General features: G+C 34.9%; 2 protein-coding genes across 4 annotated transcripts in view; one reads left to right on the top strand and one right to left on the bottom strand.

Annotated features, from left to right (window-relative positions):
* Window positions 1-1,368: 1,368 nt before the first annotated feature.
* Window positions 1,369-4,180, bottom strand: LOC117225177 (uncharacterized). The gene is made up of 4 exons (XM_033478507.2): window positions 3,958-4,180; window positions 2,896-3,156; window positions 2,696-2,796; window positions 1,369-1,576 (listed from the first exon to the last, which is right to left on the bottom strand). Exons 1-4 carry the CDS (start codon window positions 4,160-4,162, stop codon window positions 1,451-1,453), a joined length of 693 nt encoding a protein of 230 aa, XP_033334398.2. The 5' UTR covers window positions 4,163-4,180; the 3' UTR covers window positions 1,369-1,450.
* Window positions 4,181-10,113: 5,933 nt separating this feature from the next.
* kuz (zinc-dependent metalloprotease kuz) overlaps window positions 10,114-17,867 on the top strand; it is a 234,805-nt gene continuing 227,051 nt past the window's right edge. For 2 of the 3 annotated variants that reach the window (XM_033478502.2, XM_033478501.2), the window contains exon 1: window positions 10,114-11,094. In XM_033478502.2, the coding sequence (XP_033334393.1) occupies window positions 11,016-11,094 (79 nt within the window). In that variant the 5' untranslated portion in view covers window positions 10,114-11,015. The remainder of the gene's footprint in view (window positions 11,095-17,867) is intronic. The other variant, XM_033478503.2, reaches the window with a different exon arrangement.

Here is a 17,867-nt window from a genome sequence, read left to right as displayed (position 1 = left end):
CATACCCCATTAAAAAGAATACGATATGAACATTTTTATAGGTAATGATTATTGCATCGCAATATCGTAGTTCATTTCTTCTTTCTATCGCATCAGCTAAAAACAATCTTTGATGCGTTTAACATGACTTTCTTGTTTTGACATCGCAAAAAATTTCTTCTTATAATATAATGGATATGGATTAGGGTAGTTCTCAGCTATAGGGATTAACAATTTCTTCTGCAATTTTATTGATCTCACTTCCTTCAATCGTGACACTTTGTAAGGAAATGATGTTTGCAGCATTTGAAAGCATTGTCACGGAAACCCATGACGTAGATTCGTGTAATATTTAAAAGCTTTAAGAGTTTTTATGCTTCATTTGATTTACAAACATAATAGTAGTTCGTTATTTTGGAAATATTGTTTAAAATTTTTACTGAACGTCAATGCCTTCGATGAACAATGATGACACGTATTTTTTTGTATCGACTACCGCGCATGTTGAAAGGGTAAGGTAAAACTTTTCCTTGGGAGTTTCTATTTTTTTTTACTTTCCAGTGTATATTCCAATGGATTTTGTCGTGGAAAGTCCAAAAGTCGAAGTCTCGAATCTAGAAATGTAATTAAAATAAGTCCCGAATTCACGTGTTGAAAAGTTATGCGCGTTCAAAGTTGACAAATTTTAAGAAATGAAGACCGAATTCATCGATCGGATGGCAGAACGTATGGTACATAAACTATACAGGGTATCTCAGATCAAAACCGACAAATTTTGCTAACATGTTCGGGAGATCGTTCTGAACAAAAAACATTATGCATGTGAGATTTGAAAGTAAGACAGGGGTAGGATGAGAGAAAGAGAGAGAGAGAGAGAGAGAGAGAGAGAGAGAGAGAGAGAGAGAGAGAGAGAGAGAGAGAGATAGTGGTCATCTGCTATTTTTAATGCGGGATGAAAGGTGAGCTAATTGCAATGTCGATTTGTGGTCTTCCCGGGGAAGATAATGCGAAGGACTCCATGATGGGAAGGTACTGATAAGAGGGCCCTCTTTGACAGGCAATGTGGCACTGATGATCGAGAGATGTGGTCGTTTCTGCGAAACGATTAGGTTCTTTTAACACTATGCCTACCGCGGTCAAAATAACCGTTCTCTTATTTTGCAGTTCTGCAAATTGTAGAGACTCTTTCGTGAAAAATGCTTGAATAAATTACATTATTGGAGCAAGTTTTATAATAAAAACTTTACAAAATCTAAATAAATTCGATCTTCTCGCTCGTATGAAGCAATGCACTCCAGGTACTATCACAGCTTGGTAGGTTTAGTGTTAATGTTGTTATAAGTTGCCGTAAAATGTCATAAGTTGTCATTATTAGATTGTCCATGTAGGTTTGTTTTAATCAGTTTTATTTAACTTGCTTTTATTTTCGTTGTTAGATATATATTAGGTTCTATAAATCTACGAATATATGTCAGTTTCTTATAGCAGGATTACAAATATTGGATACACAATTTAGGAATGATCCTCCCGTGATGACTGGCACCATCTGAATAGGAGCAAGCCGAATCGGTTCTATTATTTGTTGCATTCCACCGTACTATAATAAATAAGGAACATATTACTATAGGTACTGATAAATATTAATCTGCGGAATGTTAAACAATTCTTTATATTTATCGCATGTTTATTTAATGTAGATCGGTCATTTTTAAATTACGGATATTTTAAACTACGGTGATCTCCGGATTTAGTCAGAGTTCCGCAAATCAAATAGAATATTTATTTAATTTCATTATATAAGAAACACAATAATCATGTCGTGCAATCCCAATCAATTACTGGCAATTCACATTCATGCAAGCATAAACAATAAATATTCAAATATGTGAAGAATCAAGACTGATAATGGACAAAGTGGTTTCAAATTTCCATTATTTCACGATACAGTCAAGGCATCACGTGTTATGAAAGTATAGTGAAAGACTTTTTGTAGCCTTTGTGTGCATGAAAATAAATAGAAATAAATGAAAATAAATAAATGTCAAACTACATAATATTACATTACAAATACACTTGCCAACCATTAAAGCGAATGTTTCAAATCTAGTGACAACGTAATAGCATCCTCCTCTTCCAATAGAAAACAGTAGTAAACATTTTTGTTACTGTTCTTAGAGATTTAATAGAGGGCATAACCAGATAAAATGGTCGAATGATCTTTCGATAATTTTCATAATGTTCATAATTTTCCATTTGTAGAACAGAAGAAATAGTAAATAATCTGTTAATCCGAATTCCTTACCCTCGTGGTGGGAGTAAGGACTTAAAAATTGTCCGAAAGGGTTTTCGATCACTGCTCTATCGAATGATATAAACAAAAGCCAATTTGATTAGGAGGCTCATTTCGACGTCTTATCCAGTTATGCCTTTTACTATCCATAACAATGCTGCAATTATGCTGTAACAGTGTCGCTTTTGTTGCTGTTAATAAAGCTGGCATTTGCGATCTTTGTAAACTAAATTAACTGGGAGTACACAAAAACAAGTACACCAACTAAACATCAATTTTTTCAATGTTGAAAATTAGCGATTTTTTTAATAAATTAAGGTTTCAAAAAGCTCAGTATATACAAAGAAAAGGTCAAACTTTGTTGGATACTTTCATGGAAAGGTGTTTAACATGTAGATAAAATTATGATAAGGTATTCAAACTTACTGGTACGCAGGGCCATTGAGTCTGATATTGGCATATTTGATATGTGGGGCGACAGTAGCATGGCTGCCAAGTAACAAAATAGCATGGACATTGTGGTTTATCTAATTAACAGAAAATTGTTACCCCAGAATATTGAGCACATTATATTTGGTTTACAAACTGCTTCGTTTTAAGAACTTGAAAAAAGACGTATTACTTACCAGGCAATGCAGAACTGGTGTTGAGGTGATTATGAATGTGGATATGAGTAGTATAATTGACTGTCACTGGTTTATTTTGCTCAGGTTTAACCTTAGTACAATTCTCGTGATTACATGGTATTTCAATTTCGGTATCAGTAATATTAATTTGACGATGCGTTACTTTTTTTAAACAATGTTTACAATTATTTTCACAGACTAGGGGCACTTGTCTGGTCCTCCTTCTACAATCCTCTATACATGGCTTCATGCAGCTATGATCTTAACAAGATATACACAGATTTCAATGTTCGCAATATGTTATGCCTTGTCTCTACTTAATTCATAAAGTATAGAATTCGTTTCAATTGTAATGTAGCTAAATCATAATTGAATAGAAACACCGTAACAGAAACAATCTCATGTCTATCTGTTAGATCGATTTTATGTCGTATTATAATGTTCACATTTAGCAAAATTCAAAAGCTTAACATCATATGATTCATTAACTACAACAGTGACAATAAAATCACTGAGACAACAATGACAAATAAAAAATTACGGTTTCAGGGCAATTTGGATGTTTGAATTGTTATAACTTTCTTTCTAAATAAAAAATTACGGTTTCAGGGAAATTTGGATGTTTGAATTGTTATAACTTTCTTTCTAAATATGTAATAATTTCTTTCCATGTTATAAACATTCGCTCTGAAAATAATCACTAATCTAACGCATAAGAGATATTTAGTATGCAACAATCGTTGCTATTCGGTTGTTCAAACATTAATTATTGATCGAGAAACGAAAGAAACTACAATATTCACACTACTATCTTAGTGTCACCTTTCATATGTGTATTTGTACGCAATGTATTTGTATGCAACTAACAAGATCTGCCAATATTAAAGTCAGACGATAGAATCAAGAAGTCGTACGCGTTTCACTTATTTCTTCGAAATCTGCTATCTAATTGGAAGCTGAACGTTGATTTGTCTACCTTGGCTTTTCAATATATTATCAGTCAAATTAACATATTAAAAATTATTTATAATTGAATATTTCCTTGAATATATTCGGTCAAACCTATATTATGAGAATACAAGTTCCGCTTCTCTCTTTTATAGCACGCCATGTACGTTTCATTGTTCGAATGCTTGCAATCCAGGAGAATTTTTATTATGTCGGATGAAATTTCTTCAGGTACTGCGATTGGATTGGTGATAACGATGTTGATGAATATGCCGAAACCGACGAAAATCACAACGAAAATGAACGTTCGCGGATCCATCGTGGAACGTTTAACGAAACAACAGACCCATTGCCACGCGAAAGCCTTTTTATACTGATTCCATGCAACGACGTATATAAAAATCAGTAACTGAAGTGTTTCGGAGTTATTTCATGATAAGAAAGCCATCGTCCTCTATAGTATTAGATAAATAATAATTTGGTGCGTGGCCACGATAAATTGAAAATCTTTTACACGCGTCGCTCTGTTAGAAGCAAATTCTGCATATATTCTGCTTTAGATTATGTATGCGGTGTATCTCGTTCAACTCTATATGCTAAAATATCTTAGGGTATGAATAATATTTCCTTAAAATAAATGCAGGTGATCGTGCAACACCAATCACACTTCAAACAGGCATTGAATTTTTACACAAGTATGATGTAACAGTAATTTTTAGAACAATTTATACAGTAATTAAGAGTTCAAATTGAAAAACCGCTAATAAGCAGTTGCCACAGACATACACGATTCGGGTTTACAGAACAGAAGTATAATGACTTACAATGATTAAAATTACAGAAAAACGTCAACCGTCAAATATTAATTTTCAAAATACGTATATGATGTAGCCAAGCCCAAATTTTCATACATGAACAATTTTTGAACTTATATACGTTCGTGAAAATATAAATTTTAAAGTAATATATCCAATTACTAAATTTCTGAGAACGGAATGTACCGTAATTCTCGAACGGCTGAATATTACTGCCCCTTACCATTTACCATAGAATATTTCATTAGAAAGTGATTCATAAATTATTGAAAACAAACGTAGTTTTGTCTGCGATATTCAGAATCTTCGTTCGAATTTGCCACACAAGTTTTATTTTTTAATTTTAGCTACAGAGATTACCCATGCGAAATGATCGTCGGAATTTGTTTGTCCAATTCTTTGAAAGCTAGTTACACCAACTGCGGCTGTGCACAGGGTAATGCTAAACCTTATCTTGCCACAATTTCAATAATTTTCAATACACATTCTGAAAATTTCTTGCCAACAATTATTATCGTCAACTATTGCACTGACAATTAACTCTAGAATGTATTAGACGGAAATGTATTAGACGGGAATGGATGATAGACGGGTGTTTTAACCCCTTGCACTATAGCAACGAGTTAGTCCTGCGGTGAAGATTTACCAAATGAGCCGTTTATTTTGAAAGTGGCATAAGTCACTTTGTTTTGAAGTCGATATATTTAAGGGTTTGCGTTTTAACACGTTTCAAAATATGGATGCTAACTTTCGAGAAGATTTACTTGTATTTGTTATCTCAGGATACTGATATTTTTCTCGGTATAAATAATTTCGTATAAACATGAAAAAATCACCACTTTTCATTATACGGTAAAGTGACTTATGCCACTTTCAAAATAAACGGCTCAAATATGGATATTATTAGCTTCTTCTGAATTGAAATAGAATTTGATTCGTATGATAGTACAATCTATGAATGAAAATAAATGAAACATACAAGAAGCAAACACTGCCTCGCTCGATCAGGGAATTATTAAGGATGAAGAAGTGCTAATCAACGTATCTGTGAATGAAAACATAGGGAATTAAAGCGATTGTCTAGAAAGTTGAGGACGTCGACACAAGTACCACGATGTCAATCATTATCGATTCGATGAAATATTGTTTGCAACGTTCCTTATCTCGAGGCACATTTGGATGTGTTAGATCATCTTAACTACGTGAAACGAGGGCATAACCCATTAAAAAGAATACGATATGAACACTTTTATAGGTAATGATTGCATTGCAATGGCGTAGTTTACACTCCACTAGTATACATATATCTATTCATATAGTCTATATCTATTAAATGGACTCCTATCGCGTACAGCATGTATTATGAGAGATCAATTCGTGTGAATCGAATGATAGAGTTATTAACGTAGTGATAAATTGACCTCATTTGATTACATATCGGTTCGGTATATTTAACAAATACTCAGAAGAATTTGTCGTATAGCTACGATTTTACATTAGTGTATGTAAAATAGAAAGCTGGTTTAAGCTATTATGCTACAAACAAAAGTATTTCTTTTTCCTTTCTATCGTATCAGCTGGAAACATTTTTCGACGCGTTTTACATAATTGTCCTGTTTAACATCGTGAATAATTTATTAATATAATGCAATGGGTATGGGTTAGGATGGCCCTTAGCTGTGGGGACCCAAAGATTTTCTTTGAGAACTTCTCGTTGATCTCACTCACTTAATAGGGATAGATAGGGAAAAAGGCGAAAATGATTCTCTCACAGTCGAATACATGCACCAATCTCGCGAACTAATTCGCTAGCAATAGTAATACAGAGTAAACAGTGTCGCAGTAGACCCACTCTGGTCTTCATCGAGAGTGCGAAGTTGCGACATTTTTCGTCGTACAATCGTAAAGTGCGATGTCGTTTCGTGAGGTGTTTTGAGCTTTTGTTTGTTGCAATTATTAAAGCTTAATGGCAAAAGACTCAATTCGCACGTTCAACTGGACAATCATTAATTAACTCCTAATTCCGATGCTAAACAATTACAAATTCTGCTCTGGTATTATGTTTCTGTAATTTGTAATGTGAACTTTAATTTACATATGGCTTAGCTTCGCAAAGTTTGAATATAAATAAGGTAAATGAATCAGTTGGTGATTGTCTATTCTTCTTTTCCAAGAATAAAATAACACAACATACTTTTTATGAGTAAATCGTATGATTCCGGACTAATATCGTAATACTTAAATAACACTTATTCGGTGAGTAATTTCTATTTCTTCCAATATTGATTTTCATGCGTAAGATCAATTTTCAAACCGATATTCTAAATCAAAGATTTGTATCATACATACAGTAAATTCTCTCCTATTGTCTCAAATTTTACCAAATTGTATCTGTCGAGATGTTGCAAATGTATTTTCGGTTTTCCAAATAGATAACCAAAAAAAAATCTAAATTATTTTTGCAACAACTTAATATCACAAAATTAAAATCCGCACAAATATTGCATGTAATGCTCTTTTTGCAATGTCAGCACTATAAAGCTTACAAAATTAACGTTATAAATATCCATCTGCAAGACAAAATGTATCAAACATTTAAATGTTCGCCCGGTATACACTCATTGCCTCCAAATAATAGTAGAAATGAAATATACAGAATATTCACTTCTTGCTAATGTGTCTAGTTTTCGCGAACCATCGGTAACACTGAGCGCGACACGAAATGGTAAGGGAGCTCTAGAGTCCGTCAAAACTAGGACAAAAAGCCTGTGGATTAGCTTCCAAGTTTCATGTGAGTCTAAATAGATTTATTATAAAGTATGATCTCCCAGTTTTCATTTTAACATTTTTGTAGGAATATAATCTAAAATCAATTTGGAGTAACTCTTCAAAATCCATTAATTTTTATCCGATCTATCAATCGGAAATATGTACATCAATTTTTCGTCTTGATTTCGAATTTTTCTATAAACCTAAACAAATCCATCACAAATTGCGATATTCCAGCTATCGTTTGCGCTCCCAAAACTTAAAAAGTTCTCCCAGAAATCCCTTGAAAATCAATTCAAACTATTCTGAAAAACCCCAAACTCATAGAAACCATAAGATGTCGCTGCTGCTTCCTAAATCAAACTCCCTAGCAACGAGATAAAGGTAGAGGACACAGTTGCCGACAAAGTGAGAGGAAAACATGGGTTTACGGGAAAGGGAAAGATTCAGTGTAGTGCGCGAAATCAGTCTTCATAAAAATTATACAAATATTTGGTAAAAGTATACCGTTTTGCCATCAGAATTCATGATATCGATAATATAGAACAAAAAATTTGACAGGTTTAGTTACACTGGTGGTTATAAGGTGGCACCTAAGTAGAAGGACTGTCAACATGGAATCGGAGGTAGATACAAACTTGGATTGTGGTTAAAATAATTGAATTTATAAATTCACTTTTACAAGGTAATATAAAATAGAACCACTCCTTCCTCTACAATTATCGTCATTTTCGTTTTAAATATCCGCAAACATAAATCGAAAGGGTCATTCCATGCGAAATCGGACACATTTTGAAACATAAGTATAAGTAATTTATATGAAAATACATCAGTTAAATTTAATTTTCGTCATCAATAGGAGTGATTAAGTCCTCGGAAATCGTGTTTTGTTTCAAATTTTTAAAATAACTGTGGTATATTGGGGGTATATAATTAAGCAAGTCCATCATGTCTTTGTATTTTGCTGAAGAAACAGGACGAGATCCAGCGTATATAACATATAATATAATTTACAAAACTGCACTATTCTTTCGCACTTATAAAAATAAGTCCAGTGATCACAACTTTTTTAAAAATACTGAAAATAATTCAAAACAATACTTCACACACACTTATCACACGTTTCTATTTCTTTTACGCTAAGCCCCGCAATTAATTTCCTGAGTATAGCGATTTATGCCACTTTCAAAATAAACGGCTCATATATATTTTCAATCCTTGTTAAAAATTATTACTTAATAAATGCAAAAAATATTTACTTATCTAAGGTTAAGAATGATTATTTTTTAAATATTTTTAGTGAAAATTTAATCGCAATATCTCCAATGGTTCAAAAGTTATACGAAAATGTGCATTTCTCGATCCGGAGAATATTTGTATTAGAATTAAGCTTTCCACTCCTAGCAGAAAACGACGGTGGCTCCATCTGATATTTATCAATCAACTACACATCTGTAGATAATACCATTTCTGTAATGAAATCTGTACAGCAGATACCGACTGAATCCATAAAGTCACGTGACTGTTCTAGCCCCTTAAATTTCCAGAATTTATATTTTTCAAATCCCAGAGGAGAAATTGTACTATTGATTATGATTAGACTGCGGATCTTTATGCAAAATAAAGGTTGTCTGCACTGATTGCAAGATGCAGGAACATAACAAACATTTGTTTTCTTTCTTAATGATTTCAATGAGTTGAAAATATTACAACAGTATCACTAAATTCGTTAAACGTCTTTACTGTACTGAATTTTTCTACTGATTTTTGTCGTAAATGCATAAAACTCGCTGTTTAATTATGACCCTTTGTGAGAATAAATACATTATCAATAGTACAAGTTTCATATTGCTCTGCATAGAAACAAAATATGTATATAGAAAATTGACAATAAATGACATGGTTGTATAACACAAAAGTACGTAGGTACGTGAGATTGAAAGAATTCTATGATAATGATAAGAAACATAAGTTAGATGAAAATGTTTTTACTGTTTTAATAATTTCAATAAGTTGTATACAATATAAAAATGTTCTCAAATTCTTCCAATGTCCTTATATATTTTTTGGTCTAGTCATTTTTGTCATAAATCCACAAAATCCGCAGTCTAGTAATTAGTAAGAATTTCATGTAACGATTATTAACTCATATACATATACTGCAATTTCGCTTTATATTACCTAATATACATAGTCCAAAGTCATAGTCCCCTTTAACACTAAACCTTCCGCGATGATCAAAATCGCTGTCCCCACGTTTATCATTTTAAAATTATTGAAATTATGGGAACTTCATTGGGATTAATTGAATAGATTTCTTAATTCATTTCTTAATGAAATGGTGTAGGTTTCAAGTAAATTCAGCGTTATCATTCTTATAAAATAAAGCAACACGTATCAGCCATTTTTAATGTCCGGTAGCTTTAGCCTTGATGCAATTGTGCATAATTCAAAATCTCTTTTATCTGTCGAAAAAACGCAAGGGTTACCTTCGGAAAGGACTTGCTTGCATACGCAATCGTGTCGCAAACCGCTTCCTAAAAACCTTCAGGCTTTCATCTCCCTAAGAGCACTTCATGGCCGACGCAGAAACGATAATGGAGTTTCTGGTCTGATGAAAGTGCTTCATGGCGGAGCGGCAGGTATCTGGCGGCCACCTGGCGGTAAACCGTCAACCGAGAGAGGCTAGCAGATCGCGAACATGGCAGGGAAGTCGGGGCTCCAGCAGTGGCAGGACTGCCAGTGGCGATGGTGGCGACTGGCCGACGTCGTGCGTGTGTTTTGTTGCTGCTGCGATGCGTCTGCTAAATCAGCGATCGGCAAGTAAACGAGTGTGAGAAAAGTTAGTGGTCAGCTGGTGCGACGTACGGTGGACAGTGCTGAGAGAAGTAGCATCGTCCGGCTGCAGAACCGGAGGGCTGAATAAACGGACCGAGGGAGAGAAGTCGCCGTGCGACAGGCGAGAGAAAAAAAAGGTTACGAGGGGCGGATCGTCGGTGGTAAGGACCGTTCGTGTGAAAGTGTTAATATTCCTGGTAAACGATGGCGTAAGCTCGTTTTCCGAGAGCCAAGGCGTGCCGCGAACCGTGATTATCGTGTGCTTTCCTCGCCCGTCATTTTCCCCGTGTCGCCGTGCCACACGCATATGATTCGGCTGCTCCGAAAAGTCGCGCGCGCGAACAACGGAACGCGTATACAAAGTAAGGTCAGTGAAAACAGAATCGTGTGTGTGCTATGCTGTCCGGTTGGTACGCAGGCTATGTAGTGAATATATCGGTAACGTCGGCTCGTCTTTGACCGTTGCGTGTCGCGAAGCTCTTTCTCTCTTTCCGTCTCCCTCCCTTTCTCTCTCTCTCTCTCTCACGTACCCTCTTTCTTTCTTTCTCTCTTTCTCCTTCACGCGTGTACGCGCGAGCGTTCTATCTCGCCTGTCGTCTCATCCCGTTTCCCGTGCCCTGTTGCGACTATTACCGCTACTTCCTCGCGTCGTCGCGTTGTTGTTTTGTTTATTGTTGTTCGCACGTACTCGCGCAAGTGGTGCTAATAACCTAACCGAGACCAGTGGCTTTTAACTGTGCGAGAGAGAATATGGTTACGATGATCAGTGATACCTGCGGATACGTTCCCTTTCTGCTGTTGCTGTTGCTGGTTCCTTATATCGAGAGCGGTAAGTTTCTTTATATCTTTTCATCTCTCTTCATCTTTCTCTCTCTCTCTCTCTCTCTTTCTCTTTCTCTCTCTCCGATACTTACTTCCGGTTTGTCTACCAATCTGCACACCGGACACAAACTTTCCGATCGAATTTTCTCCCCATTGACGCGGGCATATCGCTCCCGTCACAATGCCACGCTACCCCGTGTCTCGCCGAACATCTGGCCCGTGAAATGTGCTTTTAGCTGGATGTCATATGCATATGCGCACGTCTCTCTCTCTCTCCCTCCCTCTCTCTCTCTCTCTCTCTCTCTCTCTCTCTCTCTCTCTCTTCATCTCACTGCCTCTTTCTCTTTCGCTCTCTCCGTAGCCGTGTACGCGCGCGTTTCTGCGTGTGCGAGACCGTCTCGCTGCGTCTCATGAATCATCCTCTCACGACCAGTGCGTTTCGCGCGTTCCGTGTAATGCGTGCGGAACCGAACGCAATCATTCGAAATTCCGACCAATCAGAAATCTTCTCGCGTATTAAAATTTCGACCGATCGCTCCGCCACTTATGATTTTCGCAAAAATCACTGCTATACTAGACTCATGATAGACCGCAAATAAAAAGTGCAAAAATGTGTTGATCTAATTCTAGATGGATATCCAAAATTGATATTTTATTGTCAGCTAGTGTATCAAATAACAAAAACTTTATTACAAAATGCAGGAGTTCTCGGTATATCAGTTAACAATAAACCTATCGTGTCAGTCAAAATATTTGATTTTATTTTGAAGTTATACGAACTCGTTTGTAGGAAATTGATTAAATGAATTTTTTAATTGAAGCATATGTAATAATGTCAATAGCGAACAGTTTAAATAAACGCAGTACTAATGAAACAATACATTTAGGGTTTAGAATTATTAGATGATTTGAAATGAGACCTGTTTCCAATTTCTTCGTGACTGCAACTAGAAAACTATTTCTATGACTAATTCGTTTTCATACATATAAATAAATTACTTTGCTCAAATATATATCTTCTTTAGAAGTCTAGTCACTGTTATCAAGCAACATACATTAGCCGCGTTTAGGGTGGTTCTAGTGTTAAACTCGGGATGATGCGGGTAAACCGATTTGTTCTCCGAAATTTTTTCACAGCGGAATAGAGATGAATGAAAATTCTTTTGTTTGGAGGTCGAGCTTTAAATGGAACTTAATCGGATCATCGTGGTATGTACGTCTCTCGCTTCGGTCATTTATTTTTCAAACTTTTACTGCAGGCGTTTAGTTTTTCGGAGATTTTCGGAGTTTTTCGGACATTTTTTTTGGGAAATCTGTTTCATGAAATAATAACGATCAACGAAACGCGTGTACATACACGGTTCTCGTAATTGTTCGAAACGATGGGGTAACTGGGAGGAGCGTTCGGAACGGTAGCATCGAAGTTTTGTACGGAATTTCCCGCGTTGCTATGCGGCTCCATTAGTCACCTGTGACTAATTCACGTCTGATCTTCCGCGGGACATTGTGACCAGTCTTTTAGCTAAAACCTGTGTTTCGGGACGTTGAATCGACTGTTCGTCGAAATTACCTTTCTTATTTGTTCATGCTAGCTTTTTTAAATTGGATTTTTAAATTTGGACAATAAATTCGACCTTTAACCCCTTCACGACTAAGGAAAACATTTTTCCCCATTTCAAAATTGGTGATTGTCGTATTTAATTATTGGTTATTTTTGGTACAAAACACAATTTGCCAGCACACAACATGCAAAAAGCGGAGAAAATGAAAAGATGTGCAAATTGTGCTAATGTTCATCTTTGCTCCACAACTAAAAGAAATTGCTTCGCAGAATATCATAATTAGCACATCATTTTGTATAGTAATTTTATTTAATAATTTTGTATTATTTTAGTTAACATTTTGTTAGAATAAACCAATAAATAAAAGACATTGCATAATAAGCCTAACCATAATTTGTGTTACCTTTATAGTCCATTGGGAAAAATATTTTCCATAAAATTCCAAAAAAACTATACATTGTTATATATATTTTTAAATGATTTTTATTTATTTTACGTGTAAACAAACAATTTTTGTTTGTTACATAATTACACTCGGCGCTGTTGATAAAATTCTCAATACAGAATTCACGTTAAATCCGGTGAAATTGTAACAAACTTCGTCAGAGTTTTATTTTTGCACACACTTCTGCAAATATGGGTCAAAGTTGACGCATCCGGTAAATGATTATAGAAATATTGAACATTCCAGCGACGATAGGGGTTTGTTTGTCTTACCAGCATGATTGTTCACATGTGTAACAGACGTTTAAAAAAATATTCGAAATAATACTGAAACATGGTTGGAAGCTATCCTGTTATTCCTTTTTTTTGTTTTATTTTAGCATGGAATAGCTAACAAACAGTATTAGTTGGATGTGGTAATATCTCTCATGATTATTCGAGCAACTTTTAACGTTTGAATAACAAAAGTATTGTGCGGTTGTAGCGTGAATATAGCGTAAAGGAACTTTATTAAAAAATCATTTGCCAATTCTCGGGCAAACAACGTTTATCAATATCCATTTGTTTTATGGACGCTTTTACTAGTGCACCATAAGATTTTAATAGAATACACCACCCGGTAACCGGGATTTCAAAAATAAAAGGATTACAGCAGGGTGTTAGGTGATATCGAATAAAAAGGATGTTTTTGATTGAGAATCGTTCACGCTAAAAGCGACGTTATTTTATACTTAGCTTACGGAAATTGTGTAAAACGCATACTCTCGTTAGTTCGAATAATTATGCAATGTTATATTGTGTTAAACAATTCTTGTTCGTTTCTGGTCAGCATACGGTCTACAGTTGCATCTGCATATTGCATTTCTTGTCGTTGATGATATGTTTGGCAAATCTGAATGCGCATTCAAACGAGCTTCGCAAATTACGAGCTCATAGATAAGAAAGATAACATTCATTTCGAGCTTTAATATCGCCGGATTGCCGCGGAATCTTTTTAGTCAATATTATTTTCCGAATTATTCGACTCGCGTATCAATAAATATAACAGTTAATTTCTGTCGAATTTTGCGTAAATTCTGATTCGGATGCGTGCATATTTGATGAAAAGATTTGTATATGTATATGCATGCGTACCGGCGAATCAAAAAGCGTCTTCCCTAATTGATACAGGCAATTTCCACGAATTGCGCGTTAATCGCAATCAAATTTTGCGTAAATCCCGCAGATCGCGTTTCCAGCTGCATATTTATCTTATCGCAACAGGTCTGTGCAATTTACCGTCTGGAAAAAATTGTTGTCTTTTCGGTTTTCACCGAGTGCCGGCAAGGAATTTGTCTGTTTAGTCGAGTAAGAGAGTTCCCTCTTCTCCAGAGTGTAAATCGTAAAATTACCGCCACCGGAAGTGCCAATTAGGGACCACTGGCCGATGTAGGTGATAGTTACATGCTCGAGAACGCGACGCTGTATTATCTGCCCGAAGCTAAGGCAGACTGAACAAAAAAAAATACAGTGCAGAGTAATGCTGACATCATTTCTGTAATTACGTTTGTATCACTTGTTAATTGCTGACTATTTATTTCCCGCGAAATGTATTCAACGTGTTCATTCGTTTAGCGTGAAATCAGTTTATTAATACAATGTTAGACGGAATAAAATTTCATGCTCTTGTAGATTATACGGTTGTTGTCCTTGGATTATCTCAAATTAGCAACGTACACGTATGAAATTCGCATACCTTATAGAAAAATTGTTCTTAAGTGCTCCTATGTAAGCTTCATATTTCAGCAAATGGGCAGCGAAAGGTTTGCCGATCTGGTAATTTGAAAGCAATTTTTCCCGCAGCAATTTCAATTTAACGTTTGCGCAGAACGAACAATTTATTATTACTAGGGGATGCTGGGAACGAAATAGTGTCTACCCAACGAAATTCTATTCGCAGGTGGCAAAAAATAGTCGCAGATCGCGCGGTCGGAATATAAAGATGTAGTTAGTTCCCATAAGTGAGCCGTTTCGCTGCGCCTTCCGAGCCATATCTTAAGGCCGATTCTTCTGTTACGAAGTTTTCAATTCTGCGACGAACCCCATCGCCTCGGGGCGAGCGGAAGTCTTCGGGAAATCTTCAGGCACGGCACGTTGCCGCTGTCTTCATATATTTCATTCGGAAAACGGCGCTGGTTTCTGGAAAATGTACACTCGAGAGCTGAATAATATAATATATGTTGATTCGAGAAATTCAGGGGCGCTTTTATTAGTTTTTCGAGCCCGCGACGTATGTATATTCGGAGTAGGTAGTTCCGTGCTCCCGTGGGATCTTGTCAACCGCACGTAGCTTTCAGCGTTGATTTTGGTGCATTATGTTTATTGAACTGGGCCAATTGCGTCGAATGCAGCGAAAGAGCTCGAAGATTTGATGGATTTACGGCGGTGATTGGAATAAACGAACAAGAATATTTCTCATGCGACAGACGTTTAAATTATGCATCAGAAATGTCCTTGAATATGTGAAATATAGTCATTGAATATTAATACACTACTGTGCCAAAGCTGTGGAAGCTTTATCGTCGACGGTCCTTTGAAGCTGATATAGGAATCTAGAAATTAATAGGTATTTAAAACAATTTAATGGAGCTTGTATTGGTTCTTGTGAGCAGAGTTGGGCGAAATAATATTCGGATGACGGATAAAAGAGGACGACTGTCGAACAAAATTTCATTCGATACTACCGAATATACACACATCCAATTGAATAAAAATTTATCCGAATATGATATAGAAAATAATTGATTGGAATAAAAATTATAGAATATTTTTAGAAATTCATCCATTTAATTGTTTCATATTCCTTTTTTTTTAAATTGTTGCATTGGGTAGATTTTATAATTATAATAATCGCAATGTTATATATTTATAATAAATATTTTCAATTGAACTGATCCTGAATGAAATCATATTAATATATTCTTATAAAATTGAGTACAGACAGAAACGGCTCAATAATCATTCTCATTATTGTTTGAATAATTTTGAATAAAGAGTTGTGCGAATAATTTATTCGAATAAATAGATAGAATAATTTGAATTGAAAAAAATTCATTCGGATAATTGTCTTAGATAAATATTTGTTCGAAACAATTCGAATAATGCTCAACTCTGCTTGCGAGAGGGTGTAAAAATTGATACCAATATGTATGCGGGTTTAAAACAACCAATTTGAAGATTCAAATTATTTTCGGCGACAGAAACGGAATCAATTTATCCGCTTCCAACTGTACAGCGTGAAAACAAAGGATTACTTTTTGTCCAATCCTTGGCCTCATGTACAAATACTTTTTTCACACATCCTGTATCCACGCTGACGGTTTGACGTGTGTTTGTCCTTTGTAATAGCTTTTTATTTAACGCGGTCAGCGAAACGGTTCTCTTGTGTTCCGCCTTATGAAATATCTGACACCGTAAACTAAAACGATATTACTGAAATACTAGTTACTTTACGGTTTCAACATAATTGAAGTTATTGACCTGTTAACCGGGTATAACGAAATATTTCGTTGCATCAGGAAGATAACTCCAATGGGCATGACGACTTTTTTCGTCATGGAAATTGTTAAAAGTGAGCCAGAAGCGTGTTACGTTTTACGTCGCTCTTACTCGCTAAAACCTAGCGTGAGCATATGATAATCAATTAAATTAAATTTTTTTTTAAATTTAATTCTTATTTAGTTTATAAAAATAAATTAATCAAATTATGAAATTATGTTGCATTTGATTAAAATTTAAATTTAACCTATAATAGTCCTATAAAACTTTAATTAAACTACTACCTCGTCAAATTTATATAAAAATTAATTAAAATATAAAATTGTATAAATTATATCAAAAATTATATTAAACCTATTATAATTCTTGAATTAAATTTTGTAAATATCCATTATTATCTTTTATATCAACAATTTATTTAATTAATTTTACCCCGATGTTGTTAATTGAATCAACTTTTCTAAAATAAAATTAATTTTTATCAAATTTATGGAGGACCAATAATTAAATTATAAAATTATATTGGAAACATCTGATTTATATATTTTCTAAATATGACATAAAATATTCTGACGAAGTAAATAATCAAGGGAAAAAAAAGCAATTTTTTTTATTACTTCTATCTATCGGAAAGTTCTGTCCGTTAATGTCAGTTCAAGTTTCAATACGTATGCATATGTTCATTTGTAACATACATATACAGTAATGTCTGTCTAACTGATTATTCGAGTCTTGCGGCTTGTTTTTATAATTGTTGACAATTCGTAACTATAAAAACGAGCCACAAGTCTCGAACAATCGTATCTCCTCTTCCCAAACTGTCCAATGGTATTTACATATTGCTATCACGCTGGCAAGAGATCATTTCACGACGAAAATTGTATTGTACAATAAATATTATTGAATGTATGAAAAATTTGTTATTTTCTTGCACTTCACAAATGGACAGAACTTTCCGATAGATCTTCTCACTGTAACGAAAAAAGTTATCATTGTGAAACAAGTGAATTTGCTTATTGAAAAAAACCGATCAAATAATTTACAAACAACCATAACAATCAACGGTTATATTCATAGCGATCGCCGAAGATGTTGTACCCAAATCAATAACTTATTCTGCTCTCTAATCTTAAAATATTCTTCCTAATAAATTGTTTCCGTAGAAACGGACAGAAATCACGTAAGTTGAATTTACGAATCCGGTAGAACTCAGGAAACACTTGATCAACATTTCTTC

The sequence above is a fragment of the Megalopta genalis genome, chromosome 17 (genome assembly GCF_051020955.1).
Source record: "Megalopta genalis isolate 19385.01 chromosome 17, iyMegGena1_principal, whole genome shotgun sequence".
Taxonomy (NCBI): Eukaryota; Metazoa; Arthropoda; class Insecta; order Hymenoptera; family Halictidae; genus Megalopta; species Megalopta genalis.
This window is presented reverse-complemented; position numbering and strand designations above follow the sequence as displayed.